This window comes from Siphateles boraxobius, unplaced genomic scaffold (assembly GCF_051911475.1).
Source record: "Siphateles boraxobius isolate OS27281-9 unplaced genomic scaffold, OSU_SipBor_1 31, whole genome shotgun sequence".
In the NCBI taxonomy this organism is placed as follows: domain Eukaryota; kingdom Metazoa; phylum Chordata; class Actinopteri; order Cypriniformes; family Leuciscidae; genus Siphateles; species Siphateles boraxobius.
The window spans coordinates 8762723-8786679 of record NW_027508931.1 but is presented as its reverse complement, the minus strand read 5'-3'; the positions used below and the strand labels follow the sequence as shown (position 1 = coordinate 8786679).

The 23957-nt window shown below is 39.3% G+C and overlaps 1 protein-coding gene across 1 annotated transcript in view; it reads left to right on the top strand.

Annotated features, from left to right (window-relative positions):
- Positions 1–16238, top strand: part of hgfb (hepatocyte growth factor b) — a 31004-nt gene extending 14766 nt beyond the window's left edge. The window contains exons 9-18 of the mRNA XM_077193641.1: positions 480–613; positions 4297–4390; positions 6093–6229; positions 7833–7865; positions 8481–8586; positions 9529–9603; positions 10708–10857; positions 10963–11069; positions 11724–11866; positions 12541–16238. Coding sequence (XP_077049756.1) covers positions 480–613; positions 4297–4390; positions 6093–6229; positions 7833–7865; positions 8481–8586; positions 9529–9603; positions 10708–10857; positions 10963–11069; positions 11724–11866; positions 12541–12723 — 1162 coding nt within the window. The 3' untranslated portion in view covers positions 12724–16238. The remainder of the gene's footprint in view (positions 1–479; positions 614–4296; positions 4391–6092; positions 6230–7832; positions 7866–8480; positions 8587–9528; positions 9604–10707; positions 10858–10962; positions 11070–11723; positions 11867–12540) is intronic.
- The last annotated feature ends 7719 nt before the right edge of the window (positions 16239–23957 follow it).

The window sequence follows — 23957 nt, the reverse complement described above, 5'->3', positions numbered from 1 at the left end:
GTATTTATATATTGTTCAAATATGTGTTGGCTGGACATCCATGCTGGTTTATTTACATGCACAGCCAAACTTTGATGGCCTTTTTAGAAGGGGGGTAGACTGAAGTCTTGCTGGAAAATCTACTTCAGTATACAAGAATCCCTTTCTGGTAAAGGCATCCAAGAAACTTAGGGATGCAACGATACTGGACTTCTGCTTGAATTATTTTCCCTCAAAAATAATTATGGTCACCAAGTATGCTGGTTTTATCAGCAGGGCTTTCTGCCAGCTTCTGTCATCACTAGGAAAACCTGAATGTTTCCTCTCCCAGATTGTTATCTGTCATCATACTGGTTTATATTTCCAAGAAATGCAGATAATTCTTCAAAATCTGTAGTTTTTAAGCTCAATCGCAGTCTGTTCAACATATGTTCTGTAACAGTAACATGTGTTATGTGTGTGTATACGTATATGATTAAAAGTACTTGTCGGCACGGCAGGGATCTCCGGGAAAACTACTGTAGGAATCCTGATGGCCGTCATCTCCCATGGTGCTTCACGACTGACCCCACTGTACCTGTGGCGTTCTGCACGAACATTCCTCGCTGTGGAGTTCCAACCTCTGAACCTGAAGGTAAGAGTCATTCACGATATATTTGTCTAATATTTATTACAAAGTTTGACGTTCCTGTTGAATGGAAGTGTCATTGCAATGTTTTTCGGTTGTCGTGCATTGCATACAGATAAAATGTTTGCTTCGAGATGTGCCAAATGTTTAAAGCGTTTCACCTCCCTTGATTTATTAACTTCATATCCACTCAAATACGTTACAGTGTATGTTCTTAAAGAACAGTAAAATAGTATATATATATATATACTGTATATATCACTTTTGAAAAAGTAACATGTTGTGTTACCCAGTCTGTTAATGGGTGACACAAAGTACAAAACAAAGATGTACTGTATAAACTCTTACAGAAAAGTCATTAGTGTCTGCTTGACACACACAATCGGGTTAATGGCATTGGGAAATACACTGTCTGTGAAATACACAGGGCTAATGTTCAAAAGAGTAACATGTTCTTTTCAACCATGTTTATCCTGCAGTGGATCACATTATTGTACTTGAATTCTTACAGACTAATCTGAGCACAAACAGGGACATTGATATACATATACAACACCAAATCAGAAAAAAGTTGGGACATTTTGTAAAATGCAATAAAATCAAGAATCTGTGATTTGTTCATTCTATTTAACCTTTTATTAACTGACGAAAGTACAAAGTTTTCCAATGTTTTCACTGACCAACATAATTGTATTTTATGTTGTTACCCATACCGTTTCCAATGATGCACCTCAATACCAGGACAGATGTTTGCTTTTGCACCTGTCACTGGTGAAAGTCTTGTTGGTCCCTTTCGTCTTTGGGACTGAGAACTCGGTGTCCATTTTCTCCCAAAAACAAGCTGAAACATGGACTCATCTGACCACAGCACACATTTCCAATTTCTTCTAGACCATCTGAGATGAGCTCAGGCCCAGAGAACTCGCCGGCATCTCCACATAGAACTGATGTAAAGCTTTCTCCTTGCGTATCAGAGATTCAAGTGGCATTTCTTGATGCAGCGTCAGACTGTGTTCAGTGAAAACGGTTTTCCAAATTACTCCTGAGCACATGTGTCTGTATTTAACGAATTAGCATGATGGTATCTTGTGCAATGCCATCTGAGGGCTCAAAGGTCACGCACATTCATCAGAGGTCTCCTGCCTTACCCAACACAGACTGAGATTTCTCTAGATTCCCTGAATTTTGAATTTTGAAAATTATGTATGGAAGATGATGAAAGGCATAAATTCTTTGCAATCTTGAATTGAGAAATGGGATTTTTTAATTGTTTGACAATTCTCTCATGATATTTGGCACAAAGTGATGAGCCATGAACCATCTTTGCTTAAAAAGACTGAGAAGCACTTTTACACCCAAACACGATACCCTCAACTAAAACCAATTCACCTGCTCATTGTGTACTGTTTCAAAATAGTTGGATATTCTAATTTGGATAATTTTTCACTTTTATTTGGTCTCTGTCCCAAATTTTCTGGGGTGTGTTGCAGCCATCAAAATCAAAATATGTGTTCATATTTACAAAATACAATTATGTTGGTCAGTGAAAACATTGGAAAACGTTTCTTTGTACTTTAGTCAGTTAATAAAAGGTTAAATAGAATGAACAAATCACAGTTTCTTGATTTTATTGCATTTTACAAAATGTCCCAACTTTTTCTGATTTGGGGTTGTAATACTATGTGAAATATCACCATAAATCCATTATTATATTTACCTTTTTATTGAAATGTAATGCATATTGATACTTTTATATGCATTTGAACGTTTCAGTGGATTCAGAAATTAATTTAAAAAAAAAATGTAAATCATCTTGTAAAAGCAATGTGGCAGCTGTAGCTTATTGATAAAGAGCATCTCAAGTCGGTCACTGTCATCTTGTCCTTGACCAGAGACATTTAACCCTTGAATTGCTTCTGAAGTAACGTGACATGTCTGACCCTGGTTTTGCCACCTCTGTATGTGTATTTCTGTACTGGCGACTGAGTTATGCAAGAGCGAAAATTCCAGTACGCCTGGCGAGTTTACAGACAGTCACCACAAACCTATTACACTTATTTGCTTTTTTAAGAAACATGTTTATAATCTACCGGCTTGATCTTGTTTTCCATGATGTTATGGCTGGCATACCTCCAACTTTGTTTCGCTGGCTGGGTAAAAAAAACAGAAAGAAGGCAATAACTTTTGAAGTCAAGCCTTCTTTGCATATCAAAACGATCCTCAAAAAACGTCCTTGCCTTTGTTCTTATTAATCCTCCCCAGCAAGACATAATATCTATATAATTTTGTTTCATGATGCTCAAGAATGCCATAGCTCTTTCTCCCTCCCTTCTTTCTCTTTCATTTGCTCTTTCTTGGCTGTCTTGGCATCGGTACACAGTGGTCCCTGTTGTCCGATCTCCACTGCCACTAATGGGAGTTGTTTGAAACATGTGCAGGGAGCAGAGGCTGCAGTGTGGGAATGAGACAGTATGAGTCAAGCATTAATCACTGCTGACAGCTTTGTGTGACTGGCAGGGCCCAGGAGATGCTTCATAGAAGGACTCGCACAAGCGCTGATGTTAAGATCGATTTAGCTGGCGTTCCAATTGAAGCCGTTGGGATGAGCTCGACTTTTGTGGTGCACTGGGAGCCCTGCTGTGTTTCCATAAGCAATGTGTTTCCATAAACCTGCTGTGTTTCTTTATGCACTTTGGCTTGCAGAGTTTGATAATCATTTTAGGTTAACAGTGTTTGATTAAAGGCAGAGCTCTCATTGGGATAATTACAACATCTATATTTGATCATGCTGCATTGCATTTATCTTTCACTTTTTTCATATTGTGCATGTATTTAGAAGTGCTTGATAATACTATTACTTGTACTTAGTGGGTTTAGAAAAGTGCACCTAAATTTTTTTCTCTGTGTAAATGTTTATACTGTTTGTCTATCCTTTATCTTTTTCTAAATATGTTTATTAATTGGTTTATCTATTTTTAACTGATTTGTCAATGTTCCTGCCATGAAAATAGCCTTAGCTGCTGCTGTGGCATAAAACAAACAAATGAATAAATTCTACCTTGTTACTCATCCCACAATGTTTGTGCTTCGGACATGAACCATACTTCAAAAGTGTGCGGCTGGCAGTGTTGTAATTGTTAACTGGAAATATTTTTTAAAGAATGTGTTCTGTAATTGAATTTTTATACTAAGAACTTAAACTTGAACACCCTTTTAAACTAAAAGTAGAAATGTTTCCATGCCAATTAGGTTGATGTACTAAAATTGGCCTACTTAAACTTAAACTGAAGTAAAAATGTATTTAAACTAAATAGAATTATTAAAACAAAATCAAAGAAGTACAGTACATAACAAAATTACTAATGTTTAAAGTAAAATTAAAATGAAAAAGGAAGATATAGAAATAAAAGGTAGTTCAATTTTTTTAATAAATATTATAAGTATATAAATAATAATAAACACTTGGTAAATATAAACGCCGGAAAAATTACAGATAAAAGCAGAACATAAATATTACTTTTCTGAGCAATGTGATATAGTTTTTTGCTTGAAAATGATAAGCGTTTTGATTGCAAGCACCACTCACATTTTCTTCAGAAAAATTAAAAGATCTTGTTGCCTACAATAACTGCCTGCTCCATTTTTTTAATCTCCACATCTCTTGATTTTTCTTATTTTTGTTATTTCAGAGTGTTATACGGGCATTGGTGACACGTACAATGGCAAACAGGCAAAAACTCGTTCAGGCATCCCCTGCGCTCCATGGAAAGACCACAGTGAAAGGTAAAAGCTGGCCATACATGTCTAGACTGCAAAATAAACTTAAAGCTGAAATGTATATTTAAAGTTGTCTCTGCATATTAATCTGTGAGAAAGTATTTGAATTTTTTTGGTAAAAAAAATAAAAATCCCTTCAGCTTTAAACTAAATAAATAACAGACTCAGATTAAGACAGAATAAATTGATTGTTTATAGTCTTTTGATATGAGCACACACAATTTTCTCTATGAATTTTATATAGTCTAGTATTAAGTAGAACCATCATTTAAAGTGGTACAGCTCATAGTTTCAGTCATGGACATCCACTCAGTTTCCATGGAAACCAAACTAGGTCCACAATTTGCAGGTCCTCAAGGACAATCCCATAATGCCTTTGTGCTGCTTTGCAAGGTGAACAGCTCCATTTAGTCATTAGGTTCAAGGGTCAACTACAGCAAGTTATCGTTAAATTGGTGAGAGTGAATAAACGAGACAGATGCTATATGAAATTTCTCATGTTTTTTTTTTTTTTTTATGTAAACAGACAAGCATAATGGAGCTATCAAATATGCATGCACAATTTTAGTTACAGCCATACTGGAATGTCAAATAGCTATGGTTTATGTTCCTGCCAGGTGCGGTCTGTTTCCTCTAATGTAGTTATGGTTTTGCCTGTGCTTAATGTGAATTGGCACAGATTTCAGTGAGTGTGTGTGTGCAAGTCTCAGAGGAGTTGAACAATCGCTTCCACAACAGGCCTGTGTTGTTTCTGCCATCCACACTCACCCTGAGATGTGTGGCGATAAATAACTTCCCTGTTTTATGAACAAGTTCCAGTTCAAAGGTCGGCCTTTCCAGAACCCCCGCCAGCTCATTGATGCAAAGTGCAGGGATTGTCAGATTTTGTTTGTCTTCGTTGAAAAAATAAGACCCTCACAGCTTTCCGAGGACGAAAAACAGGTTTTAGTGGAGGACCCCCATTCTAAAGATCTCTAATTGGTAGTAAACGTGGACCAGTTGGGGTGACTCGATTCCCAAAAATTACAGGCAGGCCAACCCAGCTGGAACGAGATTCTTTAGAGCCACCCTCTGACCCCTTTCCTCACCTTAACCCCTCACTATGAACACATCAAAGCCAATCGACTCCTTTATTTGGCCCGCAGCCTGTGAGCCGCCACAGCACGGTTGCAAAGGTCACTGCCGTGCAGGCATTAGGTATAGATTGTTTACATTGTACGAACCCTAGAGTAACACAGCAAGAAGATCATTGGTGTTATGCATATTTGTGCTCTTCGTTGTATCACCTTTGGTTTCTGGTGAATTTTTTGAGAATCTTAGCATCTTTACATCTGTAAAACTTCCTGAATCTGACTGATAATGTGGAAAAGCTTACGGAAACATGTCATGAGTAATGCACAAGCTAAATACTTCACCTTGCCTCCTGAGAGGAGCTCTACACAGCTGGGGCTTAAGATGAACTTATAAGAGGAAGACGATTCTTTGGACTATTTTCTTAAGTTGTTTTAGATGTATTGTCTTGGTACAAACACCGGATAGGTTTGATTAGTGTTAAATGACTTTGTATGTGCCTGAATGATGCACCTGTTTTGGATGTTTATATGTAGACATGTAATGTTAATTTTCACTCTTAACACTTTTCTTTTAAACCAGCACATGTTCTGAAAATGCCCTGAGTTGTAATGATGAGGTTTGTTTTCATTCTCAGTAACGAAAGAGAAGTGGACTTGCTGACGGCTGAACAGGCGGGGAACTTCTGCAGAAACCCGGACAAGGACAAACACGGCCCGTGGTGTTATACCAACAGCTCATCCATCCCGTGGGACTACTGCTCTCTCAAACCCTGTGAGTGAGCAACACACGTCTGAGCTGACATTATAAACTGATTGAGACCTTTGGGTTCACTAAAAGTGCTACTTGAAACATGAAGAGATGAACACCGGCTGAGGAATAGGGGGCTAAAGTAAACCACTGACCTCAAAAAGCGAAATGCTACAAAAGCTATAGTATTTTGTGATGCTGCATTAGGCTTTCTGTAATTTATTCCTTTTGAACAGTCTGCCTCGTCATACAATAACCGGAGGTAGGAGCAGAACGTAAAAATTTACTTAAGTAACAATAAAAAATGTTAATGGTTACTTTTACTTCACTAAATTTTGAAAAGCAAAATATTTTTTAATCAGACACAGTCCCAAGACCATTTTTATTTATGACTGCAAACCACTGCAGAGTTGCAAATAAGTGGCTTGATTATAATAATGTACAGGTAAGCCATTTGTTTGAATCGGTTCCTTTTAATTAGTTAGTTTGTGTCCAAAATGGGTCTGAACAATTAGTTGAACCCCATTGCAAATCAAAAATCACAAATATTTCAGTCAGTCACACAACTCACTCACTGATTTGATTGTAGTTAAAAAAAGATTTTATAATGATCTTTGAAGTAACCTTTATTCCCACCAAGGCTGCATTTGAACTGTTTTCCAATTTACTATATTATAAAATGTAATTCAATTCCAGTGATGGCAAAGCTGAATTCAGTGACACATGATCCTTCAGAAATCATTCTAATATGCTCAAATAACATTTCTTATTATTATCAATGTTTCAAACAGTTGTGTTGCTTAATATTGTTGTGCAAACCGTGATACATGATTGTTTAGGATTCTTTGATGAATAGAAAGTTCAAAAGAACTGAATTTATTTGAAATGGAAACCTTTTGTAGCATTATAAATGTCTTTACTGCTACTTTTGATCAATTTAATGCATCCTTGCTGAATAGAAGAAAAAGTATTATTGAACTTGAACTTACTGACCTCAAACTTCTACAGTAGTGTATTTAATTCATTCACTGAATCAGTTGGAGTAGTTATGGAGTTAAGAACTCGTTCATAACATTTAACAGCTCTCACACGTTTCACTTGAGTTTTTTCACTCTTAATAAAGTATGACTATTGAGCTATTTATAAAATACAGACAATAACCATATTTTGACCATTATGTACCCACATTGCTGTATCGTATGTGCCTTCCTGTTGACTTGCGCTCTCATCACTGACACCGCAGACTTGTGTTGAGCGTGTAGGCCATGTGTTATGAATCTACATGCGGCACATCAATCACTCACCCACACATGCACACACACTTTCCACAGAGGCTTCAGTTTAATTAAAGAGTGTAAAGTCCAGGTGGCTCGGACTGTCAGCACTCCCTCTGTCTCTGTCACACTCACACTCACATGTATAAGTTAAGTTTCAGTGCTGTGCAGGTCTAACTGGTCCCACATGCTGGACCAAGACTAGTCCTGTGCTAAAGACCTCACACACACTTTCACTCAAATTATACTCTAAACAGCCATCACACTGGTGACTACTTCTTCTTTTCATTTATCATGCCTATTCATTGATTAGAACAAAAATAAGCTTCATGTTCCTTTTCCTTCCTTTTTAGGTGAGCCCTCACATAACAATCTGCCACAAAAAGGTAATCACATCCTTCAAATGATGTTAGGCTATGCAATTTTCCAGCTGATATTCTTTTGTTTCAGATGACATTATAAAGATTATTTCATAAACACATTTATTTATTTATTTTTTATTTTATTTTATTTAAACATATCTTTATTATGAGGATTAACCCCTTGAGATGAAACATCTCGTTTTCGAGGGGGTCCTCCAATACATAAAAAAAAAAGAAAAAAAAAAAGAACCAAAACAGCAGAGCAAATATCACGGTCAGAAACAGCACAACAAAACACAACAACACACACACACACCAGCTCACAATGCTCAACCCCACCCCACCCAACACGATCCACATAGATAACATGACAGAAAAACAACCACATAACTAGCATTGCACAAGGTCAAGAAATAAGAGTAACACAAAATAATAAATAAATGAATAAAAATGAAGACATAAAAATAAGAAATAGTAAACACATGACCAATGAAGCCCATGGTAAAACAAACAAAACTAAAAACAAAGACAAATATTCCGAAGATATTCCACGAACAAATTTATGCATTTGTATGTTTTTCTGTATACTGACAAACTCATGGGTCCCCCCTCATGTTGTCTTTTCATTTCTCTTGACAGATGAGGTTACAAAGACATCATGTTTTGTTCACAAGCAGGTGAGAATTGTCGGTGGCGGGCCTGTCCCGATTAAAGAAGGCAGTTGGATGGTCAGCATACAGAGAGGGTAAGTAATTTGCAAAACATGTAGGTAATTTGAAATAATATAATTTACAAACACGGTGGTGTTTCTAAGAATTGGTAACTAAAGACTAACCCATGTGCATTTATTTGAAGGTAAAGAATAAGCATGTGGTTTTTTGAGACTTCATTGACTATAAAGCATTTTATTTGGAATGTCCTGCTTAAAATGATATAATGTAACAACAAAAACAAAGACATTTTCATAAAGAAATTAGAAAAGAAAAGAAATTCTCATAAATAGACGTTTATTATTTTAAATATATTAAAGTTTTGTTGTTATGATTACTTTCATGTCTACTACTCTGAGTTGAGTCATGACAATGGCATTTGCTGTTGATATGGCATCAAAAAAAGAAAGAAAGAAAGAAAGAAAGGAAGAAAGAAAGAAAGAAAGAAAGAAAGAAAGAAAGAAAGAAAGAAAGAAAGAAAGAAAGAAAGAAAGAAAAAAAGAAAGAAAGAAAGAAAGAAAGAAAGAAAAAACTAAAAATAGCAGTGCAATATTAAGCATCACTATTAACATTAATTAATGTTACTGTTGCAACGAACCAGAATGAACGAACGAATTAATTATCACAGAATAATTAGCACAGAATTCATCTTTTGGCATTATATGTTTACTGATTTATTTATGTGTGATACTTTTAAGTTTTTCCAATATATTTAGAGTAAGTTACATTCATATTACAATGAAATTGAACAGTATTCACAATATTTATATCATACAATAAATATATGAATTTCCTGTTTTTTTTTCTTAAAAAGCCCATTGCAGGCAAATAAAATTCCCTCCAAACAAAGTGCCGTTGTCCATGATGTCAGTGTTCGCACAGCTTCTCAGAAGTAAAGCCCTGCGCTGTCATGTTTTATAATGTGAGAGAGTCATGTTGGAGATGCGTCACTGTCTTGTGTCTCTCGGTCTCTTCAGGAGCACTCACTGGTGCGGAGGTTCTCTGGTCAGGGAGGAGTGGGTGCTGACAGACAGACAGTGCTTCTCGTCATGGTAATTATCTCCAGCCTTGCTGCACAGTCCCCGTCATGCCCTGCCCGTGACCTCTGGATTCTCAGGGTCACAAGGTCAATGATCAGTGGGTTTCCAGGATTTGTCTTGTGCATGTAACTCAACAAATCAAAGCTGCGGATGTTTTTAGAACATGCATCTCTTGGCATGAGACATCCATTTATCTGCGTATCCACAAAAGAATTTTCATTAAAGAGGTCATTTAATGGAGAATCAAGCTTAGCTTGATCTTTTTGAGATAAAAACTGTTCATTTTACTATGAAAACGTACTGTAACATCCTGCCAAGTAAAAAAAAAAAAAAAAAACATTTATGCTGGCTTATTCTGAACTTTTTAATTGTAAAGAGGTTGTTGGTGCAATGAAACCTATAATATTATTTAATATTATTGGACTTGCAAACATGCAGTTTGCTAGTAAAGTTGATGCAAAGTGCCATAACTCATTGCACATTTAAAGAGTATGGAAGCATATTCCCTGTACATAAAATAATAATAATAATAATAATTGAACATTAAAAATGTAAAAATTATGACTTACTAAATCAAAATTATGAATTTAAAAGTCATAGTGAAGTTGTTCAATGAAAGCTGCCACCTCATGCAGCCACATCCGTTTTGTTCTTCCTGCGCCAAAGCTTGTTCTTGCTTAAAATCCTTTAAAGAGTGCGTTTGCTCTCACCTATTCCATGCCATTCTGCTTATAAGGCAAAAATTTCATCATTACTCGCTAAAAGCACATTTAAAATGTTCACAATTAATCCTGTGTCAGGACATGTCAGATCAATGAGCAGCAAGTCATAATTTTAACTTTTTAATCTAATTTTTATGACTTTTAAAGTGACATTCCGTGACATTATGACATTGCAATTTAGTAAGTCTTAATTTCGACTTTTTATTCTAAAAATGTGTTTTCTTATGTGGCGGGAATGGGCTTCCATACAAGGTGAAAATGGGCATAAAAAATGTAAACTAAACAATTGTCACAAAAAAAAATTATGATATGACCACAAAGAGAAAATAACTGAATTAAAATATTTTTGGCTGAAACTTGAAACCCTAATTTTATCATATGCTGTTTCCCTCAGCGTGCCTGACCTATCAGAGTACAGAGTTTGGCTTGGTATATCCCATTTGAACGAATCGGGTGAGAATGACTTTCACAGACAGGAGAGGAGAATCTCGCACGTCATCTGTGGCCCTGAAGGCTCTAGTCTCGCCCTTCTCCGACTGACTCGGTTAGACCTGTAGATTAATCAATATGTGTATCATTAATGTATTCCACGTCTGATCTTATTCCTTTGTTGTTGATGAAATGACCTCTCTGTTCCTCTTTCACACAGACCTGCGCTTATAAGAGAGCGTGTCAGAACTATTCAGCTGCCCGTGGCTGATTGCAGCATTCAGGAGGACACCATATGCTCTGTGTACGGCTGGGGTGAGACCAAAGGTAGGTTCAACTTCAGAGCTAGTCTTCAGAGACTCCCCACCACATGACAACTTTCCAGGCACACAACATTGCTGTCATGCTCCGACCTAACAATATCTCCAGCCTACAGAGCACCAGCCTTAGTAAATGTTGTTGCTCACAATTCAATTGCATTCTCGTCTCTGATGTTGTTTTCACATTTGAGGTTTTGTTGCAGACAGAGCTTCAGTTGACCATAAAGTTTGGTTTAAAGTTTGGTTGTGAATCTATTACCCAAACATGGGTGCACACTAAGGAACGACACTCGAATACATTTTAAAAAATGGGGACTGAGTTGGTAATTAACCAGGGCTCATGGCAAAAAAAAATAAAGAAATCCAATAAAAAGTGCCTAAAATGCTCCGAATATTTCAAATGAGAGCAAAAAAAAACAAAAAAAACATCCTCTTCAGAGTTCTAGTTTTGTTGCCAAGTAACAATAATAAACAGTTTCCAAAAGTATTCACGTTGATGATGAAAGCATTTTGGAAGTGATTTGCAGTTTTGAACTACATGTACAGTAACACTATGAAAGCAGAACGATTGAAGGCACATATTCATATTCAAGCAAACATGCCAAATGTGAAAAATTGCATACTGTAGCTTATCTAATAGATACTTTTCTGGCTTTTTTAGGCACTGGACATGAGGGGACATTGAAAAGGGTTCATCTGCCTATAGTGAGCAACGAACGATGCCAGCAGCTTCACAAAGGGACTCTTCCGATAACTAGTTCTAAACTGTGTGCTGGGGGCAGAAGGGATGAAGGAGTGTGTGAGGTGAGTTTATTCATCACATTTATTCTGCAGAATAGACTGCTCAAAAGTTTGGGGTCTGTAAGTTTTTTTTTAAATAAAGTATTGCCAATATTTAGAAAGGATGCATTAAATTGATCAAAAGTGACAGTAAAAACTTCTACTTTGTTACAAAAACAATTCTGTTTCATATACCTGTTCTTTTGAACTTTCTATTCCTCAAAGAATCCTGAAAGTCTCGTGGTTTCCACAAAAATATTATGCAATACAACTGTTTTGTACAGTACAACATTGATGATAATAAGAAATGTTTCTTGAGCACCAAATCATCATATTAGAATGATTTCTGAAGGATCATGTGACACTGAAGACTGGAGTGATGATGCTGAAAATTCAGCTTTGAATAAATTAGCCTACATTTTTTAAATATATTAAAATAGAAAATAGAAAAGATATTTTAAATTGTAATAATATTTCACAATAATACTATTTTACTGTATTTTTAATCAAATAAATGCAGCCTTGGTGAGCATAAGAAACTTAAACATTTAAAAATCTTACTGACCCCAAATTTTTGATCAGTAGAGTATGTCTTAGACAGTTTATCTAAATTCCTTCCAACTTCTACCTTTGTTACACTTTGGATGTATTTCTAGATATTTATTTTTGTCCTATTGCTTTTTTTTTCATGCTCACAGAAAGACTATGGCGGCCCTCTAGTATGCCAAGAGAGTAACAGTAAAGTCATTGTTGGCGTGAGCATAAACGGCAGAGGATGTGCCCGACACAACCGACCGGCCATTTTCGTGAATGTGGCCTTCTATACTGGATGGATTCATAAAGTGTTCAAAAATTATCCTAACTCAGAACTAAACAACTGATGAAGAACATTTTAAGATCAAACGAGCAGGATTGGACATACGATCTGATATATAAGAACAAAAATACAGAACCTCTATAAATCCGACAGTTTATTTCTTGATTTAAGGATCATCTGAACAGCTCTTGTTGAAAAAGTTATTGAGAACTTTCCCAGCTTGGCCATGAAACATATATTCAGAAACTACTCAGAGAGCTAAAAGTGAGGCTGAAACTGTTGATCTGAATTCAAGCAATTTGTACACCTAATAATGCCAGAACCGCAGAGCAAGGCGCTGGAAGAGTCTCTAAAGGCTAAATTCGCAACTAGCCATACAGAAAGATAAAGACTACTGGACCAAAGTGCGGACGAGTAGCCAGAATCTGTTTCAAGAATCAAACTCAATTCCTGGCAGCCAACCAAAAACCTCAAGTCCTCGAAGAGAAATCTTGCTGCAGTGTGCTACAAAGCATTCATATGTATGTTCAACCCACACATTACCCATCAAACTAACAATCTGGACTTCAGTTGGGATATTGGATTCAGATACCTAACCCAAGTTTGAGTCTGGATTCAGACCAGGACTTGAAATATGGATACAAACTTTTGAGGTCCCAACAGGAATATGCCGTTCCCTAATTTAATGGAGCTCAAAGCTGACCGACGTACCGGCTACATATTTCGGGCCGCTCCTCATCGAGAAAGAGGGCTGTTATGATTATAAGTACTTGTTGATATAAAACCCTCATTAACGGTGTCATTCAAAAAGCCCCCCGATAAAGTATTAGCTGTTAGCTGTTAGCATAGCGTGTGAAGACTAAATGTAGAATATCTTATGGGTAAAAGTATACACAGAAGGCTTTTTTTGCGTTTATGCTCCTGATTATACTTGAAAACACACATGAGAAGAGGTCACTGTGTCCTTCAATAACACCTCCTCATGTCGCCGTTACAGAACGTCGTTTCTTCAACGTTGGTGTTTATATAGTCAAAGGTGTTCCATCCATTTCCACTGTTGATATTTTGTCCACAAGCCTGAACGGAGATGACATGAACTTCTTGTAATGACATGCAGCAAAAAAAATTGCACTTGTCATAACATATCAGCATCCGAGGTTCCCATTCACTATGTTTGGTTTAGAGCGGAATTCAGAGGAGGATTTGGAAATGTGTGTTGTAAATACTGTGGTCATGGGAGTGGGGTAATCACTTCCAGTTCTTTTTGTAGGTCTCATAGACCTTTATAAGATGTTAGGGGACGGTGACCTCCTCCATCCCAGTGCCGTAATGTGTGCTCATTGGGTGGTTTTATATATTTGTAAATATATCAGTATCAACTCCAAATGCAAATTGTGTCAGTGTATGCTAACTGTTGTTTAATACGAGAATAAGTGGGATATTTTTTACATTCATTGAATGGAGCGTATGTGTGATTGCGTGCAATGCTGCAAAGATGCAATGAAGCCGTGCACCTCTGCAGGACAGAGAGCAAAGCGAGCCACATAGGGAATAAAGGGCGGCTAAGGAAATTTACAGATTAACTTAGCTGTTATTCAGATCAGAGCCGTTTGTAAGATAAATCAGAGTGATTTTCTTTCTTGTGTGGTCTTGGATCGCTCATTCTGCGAGCACCTCGTTCTCTCACGCTGGCCTTCCTCCAAAAACAATCAACTTGGGAAATTACCTCTAAAAATCATGTCGGCTTAAACAAATAGCTCTCTGAGTGATGGCTCGTAAGTGTTTGTATTCCAACCACTCCCGATGCTAATTATGTTGGTTAAAATGAAGGATGAGTTTAATTTGTAAGAGTCCTGAGGCACAAGTCCTTATGTAAGGACGTTGTTGAACACATTGAGATTAGGGTTACTAAAGCACAAGACAAGGCAAAAGAGTCCTTTAGTGTTACCTCATTTGGCTTTAACGTTCATCAGAACAAATGTTTTATTTTTGTTTTCGTGTAGTTTTGTTGGAACAATACGAAACCTGTGTTTAAGGAAACCTAGAAGCTGCTGGAAGATGAAGCGGCTTGTTCTGAACATTTTAATGAATGGGGGCGAATTCAATTGCAGTGTTGTGGTGCGAAACCGAAATTCCCTAACCAGGCCATTATTTTCAGTGCAAACATTCTCCTTTTACATATATGCAAATTAGGCTCACTTTGTAGTGTGCATCATTCACAAAACCCACCAATATTTGCCTATCGCAATTAACCTCCCGGTATGACGGCAAACTCAATTTAATTTTAATTTCAAGAGATGTTTGTGTACATTCTCTATTGACCATGGCAGTACAGATTTTGTTTGCCCTGTTACTTAATTCACAAAATTCCTTTAGTGAATCGGGAGCTAAAACATATGGAAATCTACCTGGTAAAAAAAAAAAAAAAAATCATGCTTTTGGTAAAAACATTATATTGAGATAATTATTATGAGATAAAAAGTCTAAATTATGAGATACACAGTCAGTTATGATAAAAATATTTAATTATGAGCTACATTTGAGATGAAGTCGAAACTGAAATAAAAAAAGCGTAATTATGACTTTAAATTATGGCAAACTAAGATATAATTATGACAGTCAAAATTATCTCAAGAAATCATTTGCCTTAATTTGTCATAATTATGACTTGTATTCATTTAGATTTTGTGTAAATTTAGTCACCTTTTATTTCATAATATTGACTTTTTTAATTATTTTGACTTTTTATATCATAATTGTGACACTTTTATCACATGCACTTTCAAGTCACAAATATTATATATCATTTTGGTTTCACTTTATTTTGATGGTCCCTTTAACACATTCTGTTAACTATAAGTAACGTTGCACCTACATGTCTACTAACTCTCATTAGAGTGTAGAGTATTAGTAGACTGGTAGGGTTAGAGTTAGAATAAGTTGACATGTACTTGCAAAGTTACTTATAGTCAGTAGAATGTCTGTTGGAGGACCATCACAATAAAGAGTTAGCAGATATTAACCAGACAGTCTAATAAAACTCTGATGAGAGTTAGTTGACATGTAGTTGCAAAGTTACTTATAGTTGTCAACAGAATGTTCAAAAGGGACCATCAAAATAAAGTGTTAACATCATTTTTTGTCATAATTATGATTTACCAAAGCATGATATTTTTCCCCTTGTGTCAAAACGGGCTTCCAAAAATGCAAACAAAACAAAAAAGACAGGCAGTGTGTGCAAAAAGAAGCTGCTATCAGCAGGTGCGCTTAAACTCTGAATTCCTCCCTGTGTGTTTAAAAAGACCTGTGGTCCATCAGAGTTCATGTGTATTCGATCGGTTGCTCTCTCTGATGTTTGTATGTGAGAAAGACGGCAGGTGTCTTATTTTTGAATGTATATTAAGCTGCTACGGACAATGTACAGTTGTCAAATGTTGTCTTTGTACAGTGTGTTTAATGTCTCACATATTCATGTACAGTAATATTCATACTCAATGTATTATTCACCTCTTACTCCAACAAAAGTATTTATCATCTTTGCCTGTGTTTGTGTTTATTAAAATATATGATGTGCCTTTACGTCTGCATATCTGGCAAGTATCTCTCGAATAGCAATAATAAAGATGAGAATAATAATAATAATAATAATAATAATAATAATAATAATAATAAAATAAAATAAACTTTCCCCACACATCACTTAAACTTGAAAGTTTTTGCTCATTTGATAGGTGGAAATGTTTGTCTCCCAAGTGCTTTAGATATGAGATTTTCCTCATCATAGATGCCCTGTCATCTAAACCATTTCATGCATACTGAATCCACAGTCTGTGTTGACCCTCTCTTTTTGACCGTTCACTATCACTTCAACATGAAATTCTGCTGCCCTCTTTTGGTGGGTTATCTTCAACAGGAAGAGTAAGACTCATACAATAAGAACTATACCTCATTATGCGGCTTGTTGATTAACTAAATGATAGTCTTATATTGATGGGATCCAATTCCAAGCCATAAGGACCACAATATCACAGACTCACTTTTGACTTGGACAAGTAGACAACCACCTTAGCAACTGTCTAGCAATGCCCCAGTAACTAGGCCTATTTAAATCACTCTAACAATCATATGCTGTAGCAATGGCAGCCATCTTTGCATTATTCACTTTAAGAAAATGTAGAAATCCAGTTCATGTTAGACATTCAAGGTCTATGTGTTGTTGAAATACTGTAGACTCCCACACAAAAACGTACTTTAAAAAAAATATATATATATATATAATAATGTGCAGCTCAGTAATTTCCTAACCAGCAGAGAGCAGTGTTGTTTTACAGGTTTTGCTTTGTTATCTTACTGTATATGCCAACGTTATTGGTTTGAAATTGAAAGTTATTATTTCTTATGGAATATTGCAGGATTATTATAAATCATTTATTCATGCACAGCATTATTTATTTATTTAATTAATTACTGTTATTTCATCTTCTGATGACGTTTAATGGCGCGAGTGAGGAAAAACTGTCACACACATGATATCACATCAATAGTAAACCACGCAATCCAACTACACATATGGCAAGCCGTTTTAACTTTTATTCATTTCCAGGATATGAATTCTTGATATCAACAATTCAATTTTAACTAGTTAAAATAGTTATTGATATCATGAATTAGATTTATACTAGTAACAATGGCAATTTTTGATATCAGAAATTACATTTCCACTAGTAACAATGCTAATTCTTGATATCAACAATCACATTTTTACTAATTAAAATGCTCATTCTAGATATCAAGATAAACTATAATTCTTGATATCTGTAATTTTATTTTCACTAGTGAAATGTCACCATAGGCTGCCATTCAAAATCAATTGTTGATATCAATAATTGATTTATTACTAGTTGCAATTCCAATTTCACATATCAGAAATACAATTCTTCTATGGCAAGCCGTTTTAACATTTAATCATTTTAACCTACTAGTCTCTATTTTCATGCTACTAGTACTCATTTTTTAGATACTAGTATCTATTCCATTAACTACTAGTACTTATTAATTCAGCGACTAGTGCTTATTATTTAGGTACTAGTGCTTATTCAACAGATACTAGTGCTTATTCTTTAGGTACTAGTACTTATTCAATAGATACTAGTACTTATTCATTAGATACTAGTCCTTATTTATTAGATACTAGTACTTATTCATTAGATACTAGTCCTTATTTATTAGATACTAGTGCTTATCAATTAGCTACTAGTACTTATTCAATAGATACTAGTACTTATTCATTAGTTACTAGTACTTATTCATTAGATACTAGTACTTATTCATTAGATACTAGTACCTATTAAATAGATACTAGTACTTATTCATTAGATACTAGTACTTATTCATTAGATACTAGTACTTATTTCGATAGTCACTAGTAACTATTCTTTTGTTACTAGTAAGAATTTTTTTTTTTTACCATTGACTTCTATGGGGATCTGTCATTTAGATATCAACTATTCAGTTCTGACTAGTATCTATTCCAATTGTGACTAGTACATATATATTAGATATTGGTAGTTATTCTTTAGGTACTAGTACTTATTTTTTAGATACTAGTACTTATTCAATAGATACTAGTACTTATTCAATAGATACTAGTACTTATTCATTAGATACTAGTACTTATTCATTAGATACTAGTACTTATTCATTAGATACTAGTACCTATTAATTAGATACTAGTACTTATCAATTAGCTACTAGTACTCATTCAATAGATACTAGTACTTATTCATTAGATACTAGTACTTATTCATTAGATACTAATACTTATTCATTAGATACTAGTACTTATTCAATAGATACTAGTGCTTATTCAATAGATACTAGTATCTATTAATTAGATACTAGTATTTATTCCAAATGTTACAAGTAACTATTCTTATCTTACTAGTCACAACTGCTTTTTTACTAGTCTTATGTTATGACTAGTCAGAACGGCCACTGTATGGTTCAATTAAAAATCTTACTAGTAAAATAAAAAATCTTACTAGTAACATTTGGAATAATTACTAGTATCTAATAAATAGATACTAGTATCTATTGAATAAGTACTAGTATCTATTGAATAAGTACTAGTATTTAATGAATAAGTACTAGTATCTAATGAATAAGTACTAGTATCTAATGAATAAGTACTAGTATCTATTGAATGAGTACTAGTATCTAATTGATAGGTACTAGTATCTAATTAATAGGTACTGGTATCTAATGAATAAGTAGTATCTAATGAATAAGTACTAGTATCTATTGAATAAGTACTAGTAGCTAATGAATAAGTACTAGTATCTAAAAAATAAGTACTAGTACCTAAAGAATAACTACCAGTATCTAATATATATGTACTAGTCACAATTGGAATAGATACTAGTCAGAACTGAATAGTTGATATCTAAATGACAGATACCCATAGAAGTCAATGGCAAAAAAAATTTTTTGTTACTAGTAACAAAAGAATAGTTACTAGTGACTATCGAAATAAGTACTAGTGACTATCGAAATAAGTACTAGTATCTAATGAATAAGTACTAGTATCTAATGAATAAGTACTAGTATCTATTTAATCGGTACTAGTATCTAATGAATAAGTACTAGTAGCTAATTGATAAGCACTAGTATCGAATAAATAAGGACTAGTATCTATTGAATAAGTACTAGTATCTAATAAATAAGGACTAGTATCTAATGAATAAGTACTAGTATCTAATAAAAAAGGACTAGTACCTAAAGAATAAGCACTAGTAGCTAATGAATACGTACTAGTATCTAAAGAAAAGGCACTACTACCTAAAGAATAAGCACTAGTAGCTAATGAATAAGTACTAGTACTTAATGGAATAGATACTAGTATCTAAAAAATAAGCACTAGTAGCATGAAAATAGAGACTAGTAGGTTAAAATGATTAAATGTTAAAACGGCTTGCCATACTCTTACTAGTAAAAACGTCTCGGTTACGTATGTAACCCTCGTTCCCTGAGTAGGGAACGGAGACGTTACGTCGGATGACGACGAATGGGGTTTCGCTTAGAAAGCCTATCAACTTCGAGTATTACAAGACGAGCCAATGGCAAAGAAATGCCATGGGTCTGCGGAATTTGCATGACGTAGCTCCGCCCCACCTCGTGGGTATAAAAGGAGGACGCCAGCAACAGGCAGATATGTTTCTTCGCTGAGGAGCCAAGACTGAGCTCAGGCGATCCCCGCGGTACAGCGGAAAGTGGCAGGCAGACGTAACGTCTCCGTTCCCTACTCAGGGAACGAGGGTTACATACGTAACCGAGACGTTCCCTTTCGTTGTCACTCCGAGTTACGTCGGATGACGACGAATGGGGTTACCAGTCTAATCACGCCACCTTCTCAGCTGTCTTCCAGTGCCCTGCGTAAATCTGAGATCCCTGTCGTGAGACTGGCACGGACGAAGGACTCCTATTTAGCACAGGAATACCAAGGTACACTGGGGAGCATATCCCAAAGTTTAGGGGAAATATGCAATTACTGCCAACCCAGAGGGGGGGGACTTAGAGAATACACATATGACCCGAAGGAGACATATGGAGAACACTGGGGTGTCCAGCCGCAGGTGGAATATTTCAACCCCAGGGGTGGCAAGGTGGCTTGCCAAGGGAAAGACACACGCTCAGAGAGGCTTACAGTGGAAATACACATGTGGGGGTCGCTCAGAGGAGGGACCATGCACACGGGAGGCACCTAGCCGACGCACAGGCAATAGACACTGGCGCCAACGTCAGGAGTGCTGGAGGAACTCAGGGCTTTTTGGGGAAGCTCACCTGAGGAGAATATCGCACGTATCCAGTCCGTGGAGTGGAATGGCGAGCAAGCGAAGACACCTGAGCGGGTCCAGTACTAGCTGGTTGAAGCGAGTACATGAGAGGACACTGGCTCCACTCGGAGATTGTAGAATCTGGCGAATGTGTTAGGTGTCGCCCAGCCTGCAGCTCTGCAAATGTCTGTTAGCGAGGCGCCATGCGCTAGAGCCCAAGAGGATGCCACACTCCGGGTGGAGTGGGCGGTCACACCAAGGGGGCACGGTCGACCTTGCTGCTGGTATGCCAAGGCAATGGCGTCCACTATCCAGTGAGACAACCTTTGCTTGGAGAGAGCCTTTCCCTTCAGCTTCCCACCATAACAGACAAAGAGCTGGTCTGAGGTCCTGAAACACTGCGTCCTGTCTACATAGGCGCGGAGGGCGCGTACTGGACAGAGCAGTGCCAAGGCTGGGTCTGCCTCCTCCGGGGGCAGCGCTTGCAGGTTCACCACCTGGTCCCGGAAGGGAGTGGTAGGAACCTTGGGCACATATCCAGGCCGGGGTCTCAGGATCACGTGAGAGTAAGCCGGCCCAAATTCCAGGCACGCTTCGTCAACGGAGAATGCATGCAAGTCCCCCACCCTCTTGATGGAGGCCAATGCAACCAGGAGCGCTGTCTTCATAGACAGGAACTTAAGCTCCACTGATTGCAAAGGCTCAAAGGGAGCACTCCGCAGGGCAGTTAGAACCACTGAGAGGTCCCAAGAGGGAACGAGAGGAGGACGAGGAGGATTCAGTCTCCTCGCTCCTCTCAGGAACCTGATGATCAGGTCGTGCCTTCCAACAGACTTACCTTCGACTGGGTCATGGTGTGCGGCAATGGCGGCAACATAGACTTTCAGGGTGGAGGGAGACAGCCTTCGCTCCAGCCTATCTTGAAGGAAGGAAAGCACGACACTAATCGAACATCTCCGGGGGTCTTCTTGAAGAGAAGAGCACCAGTTGACGAAGAGGTTCCACTTCAACGCGTAGACGTGTCTCGTGGACGACGCTCTAGCGGAAGTGATGGTAGCCGCCACCGTAGGTGGAAGGGTACTCAAACCTGCTTCGTCCCGTCCAGGAGCCACACGTGGAGGTTCCAAAGATCGGGACGAGGGTGCCATAGGGTGCCCCGTCCCTGAGAAAGGAGGTCCTTCCTCAGGGGAATCGGCCAGGGAGGTGCTGTCGCGAGGAGTACTAGTTCGGAGAACCAGGTCCGGGCGGGCCAGTATGGCGCGACCAGAATGACCTGCTCCTCGTCCTCCCTGACCTTGCGCAGGGTCTGCGCAAGAAGGCTCACTGGGGGAAATGGAGTCGCCAATCTCCCGGGAGGGGCTGAAGCCGTGAGAGCTCGTCGGCTGCACAGTTCAGGGCTCCGGGGATGTAAATGGCATGAAGCGACCTCAGATGCTTCTGACTCCAAATGAGGAGGTGGCGGGCAAGTTGCGACATACGGCGGGAGCGTAGACCACCTTGATGGTTGATGTACGCTACAGTGGCGGTATTGTCTGAACGGACTAGTACGTGTTGGTTCTTGAGCACGGCCCGGAAGCGGCGCAGAGCAAGACGTACGGCCAGCAACTCGAGGCAATTGATGTGCCAGAGGCGGCGGGGTCCTGTCCAGGAGCCCGCGGCAGCACGTCCATTGCACATGGCACCCCAGCCCGTGGAGGAGGCATCTGTCGTTACAACAACATGCCGCGAAGCTCGTTCCAGGGGCACTCCGGCCCGTAGAAAACTGAGGTCCGACCACGGGGTGAAGGTCTGACGGCAGGACGGAGTAACAGTTACTCGGAAGGTGCCGTGTTGCCATGCCCACCTCGGGACTCGGTCGCGAAGCCAAAGCTGAAGCGGTCTCATATGAAGCAATCCGAGCGGTGTTGCCACGGCTGCAGATGCCATATGCCCCAGGAGCCTCTGAAAGAGTTTCAGTGGAACCGCACTCTTGCCCTTGAACTGTCTCAGGCAAGTCAGCAGTGACTGCGCGCGCTCGCTCGTAAGCTGCGCGGACATGGCGACCGAGTCGATGTCCATACCGAGAAAAGAGATCCTCTGCACGGGGCAAAGTTTGCTCTTTTCCCAGTTGACCCGAAGGCCCAGACGAGCTAGGTGCCGGAGCACTAGGTCCCTGTGTTCGCATACCTGGTCTCGAGAGTGAGCTAGGATCAGCCAGTCGTCGATGTAGTTCAGGATACGAACCCCGTGTTCCCGAAGGGGAACAAGGGCTGCCTCGACGACCTTCGTGAAGACGCGAGGAGACAGGGCTAGCCCGAAAGGGAGAACCGCGTACTGGTATGCCTGCCCCTCGAAGGCAAACCGAAGGAACGGTCTGTGTCGAGGGAGAATGGAGACATGAAAGTAGGCGTCCTTCAGGTCGATTGCTGCAAACCAATCCTGGGGCCGCACACATCCGAGAATGTGTTTGGCAGTGAGCATCTTGAACGGCAGCCTGTGAAGGGAACGGTTCAGCACACGCAGGTCCAGGATTGGTCGTAACCCACCGGTTTTCTTGGGGACAATGAAGTACGGGCTGTAGAAGCCGGTCCTCATCTCGGCCGGAGGGACGGTCTCGATCGCACCCTTCGCCAGCAGGGTGGCGATCTCTGCTCTCATGATAGGGGCGTTGCCACCGACCAAAGTGGAGCGGACTCCCCTGAAGCGGGGAGGAGACCGCGCGAACTGAATCGCGTAGCCGAGCCTGATCGTCCGTGCGACCCAGCGGGACAGGAGGGGGAGCTCTAGCCAGGCTCCCAAAAACTGTACCAGCGGGGTCATACGGACCACAGACTTCCCACCGATGGTGCAGCAGGGCGGAATGACTGGCCCGGACGTGGACGGCATAGCGGCCCGGTGTGGGGGCACAGTCATTAACCGCGCCCTGACAGAGGAGACCAGGGAAGGAAGAACGTTCCACGGGGGTCTGCTCTGCCAGGGGGCTGGCGACAGAGGCGGAAGGGAGCGGCACGGTCCGGGGACGGCGCGCACTGCCAGCCGGCTCTGGGACAGAGGGGGACGAGGGGTGCACGGCACGCACCGTGTCGTCCGAGAACTCTGTGTGCTCAGGGATGGAAATGTTACTTCTTTCTTTAACCACATTAGGGTGCTGCCCACCCGTGGGTGAGCAGCGGGGAGTGGAGAACAAAAGATTCTCCCCCGGCCCTCCACCGGGGGAAGGAGTGGTCCTGCTACCATCTCCTGAGAAGTAATTTTCAGCATCCCTGAGCAGCCCGTCTCAGGAGCGCCGCTTGGCCTGGCGTTTAGCGGGGGGCGGGGCTGGAGAGGGCTGGGGCGCCTTCTTACGGCTTCCTCCGCGACCGGGCCTGGGTGGAGGCTGCTGCTTTGGCCGGGCGGGAGGGGCGGGAGCTGCAGGAGGGCGCCCTCGGCGGCGAACAGACTGAGGGATCTGCCCGGTCGGCTGGGTGGAGGCAGCAGCGGGCCGTCG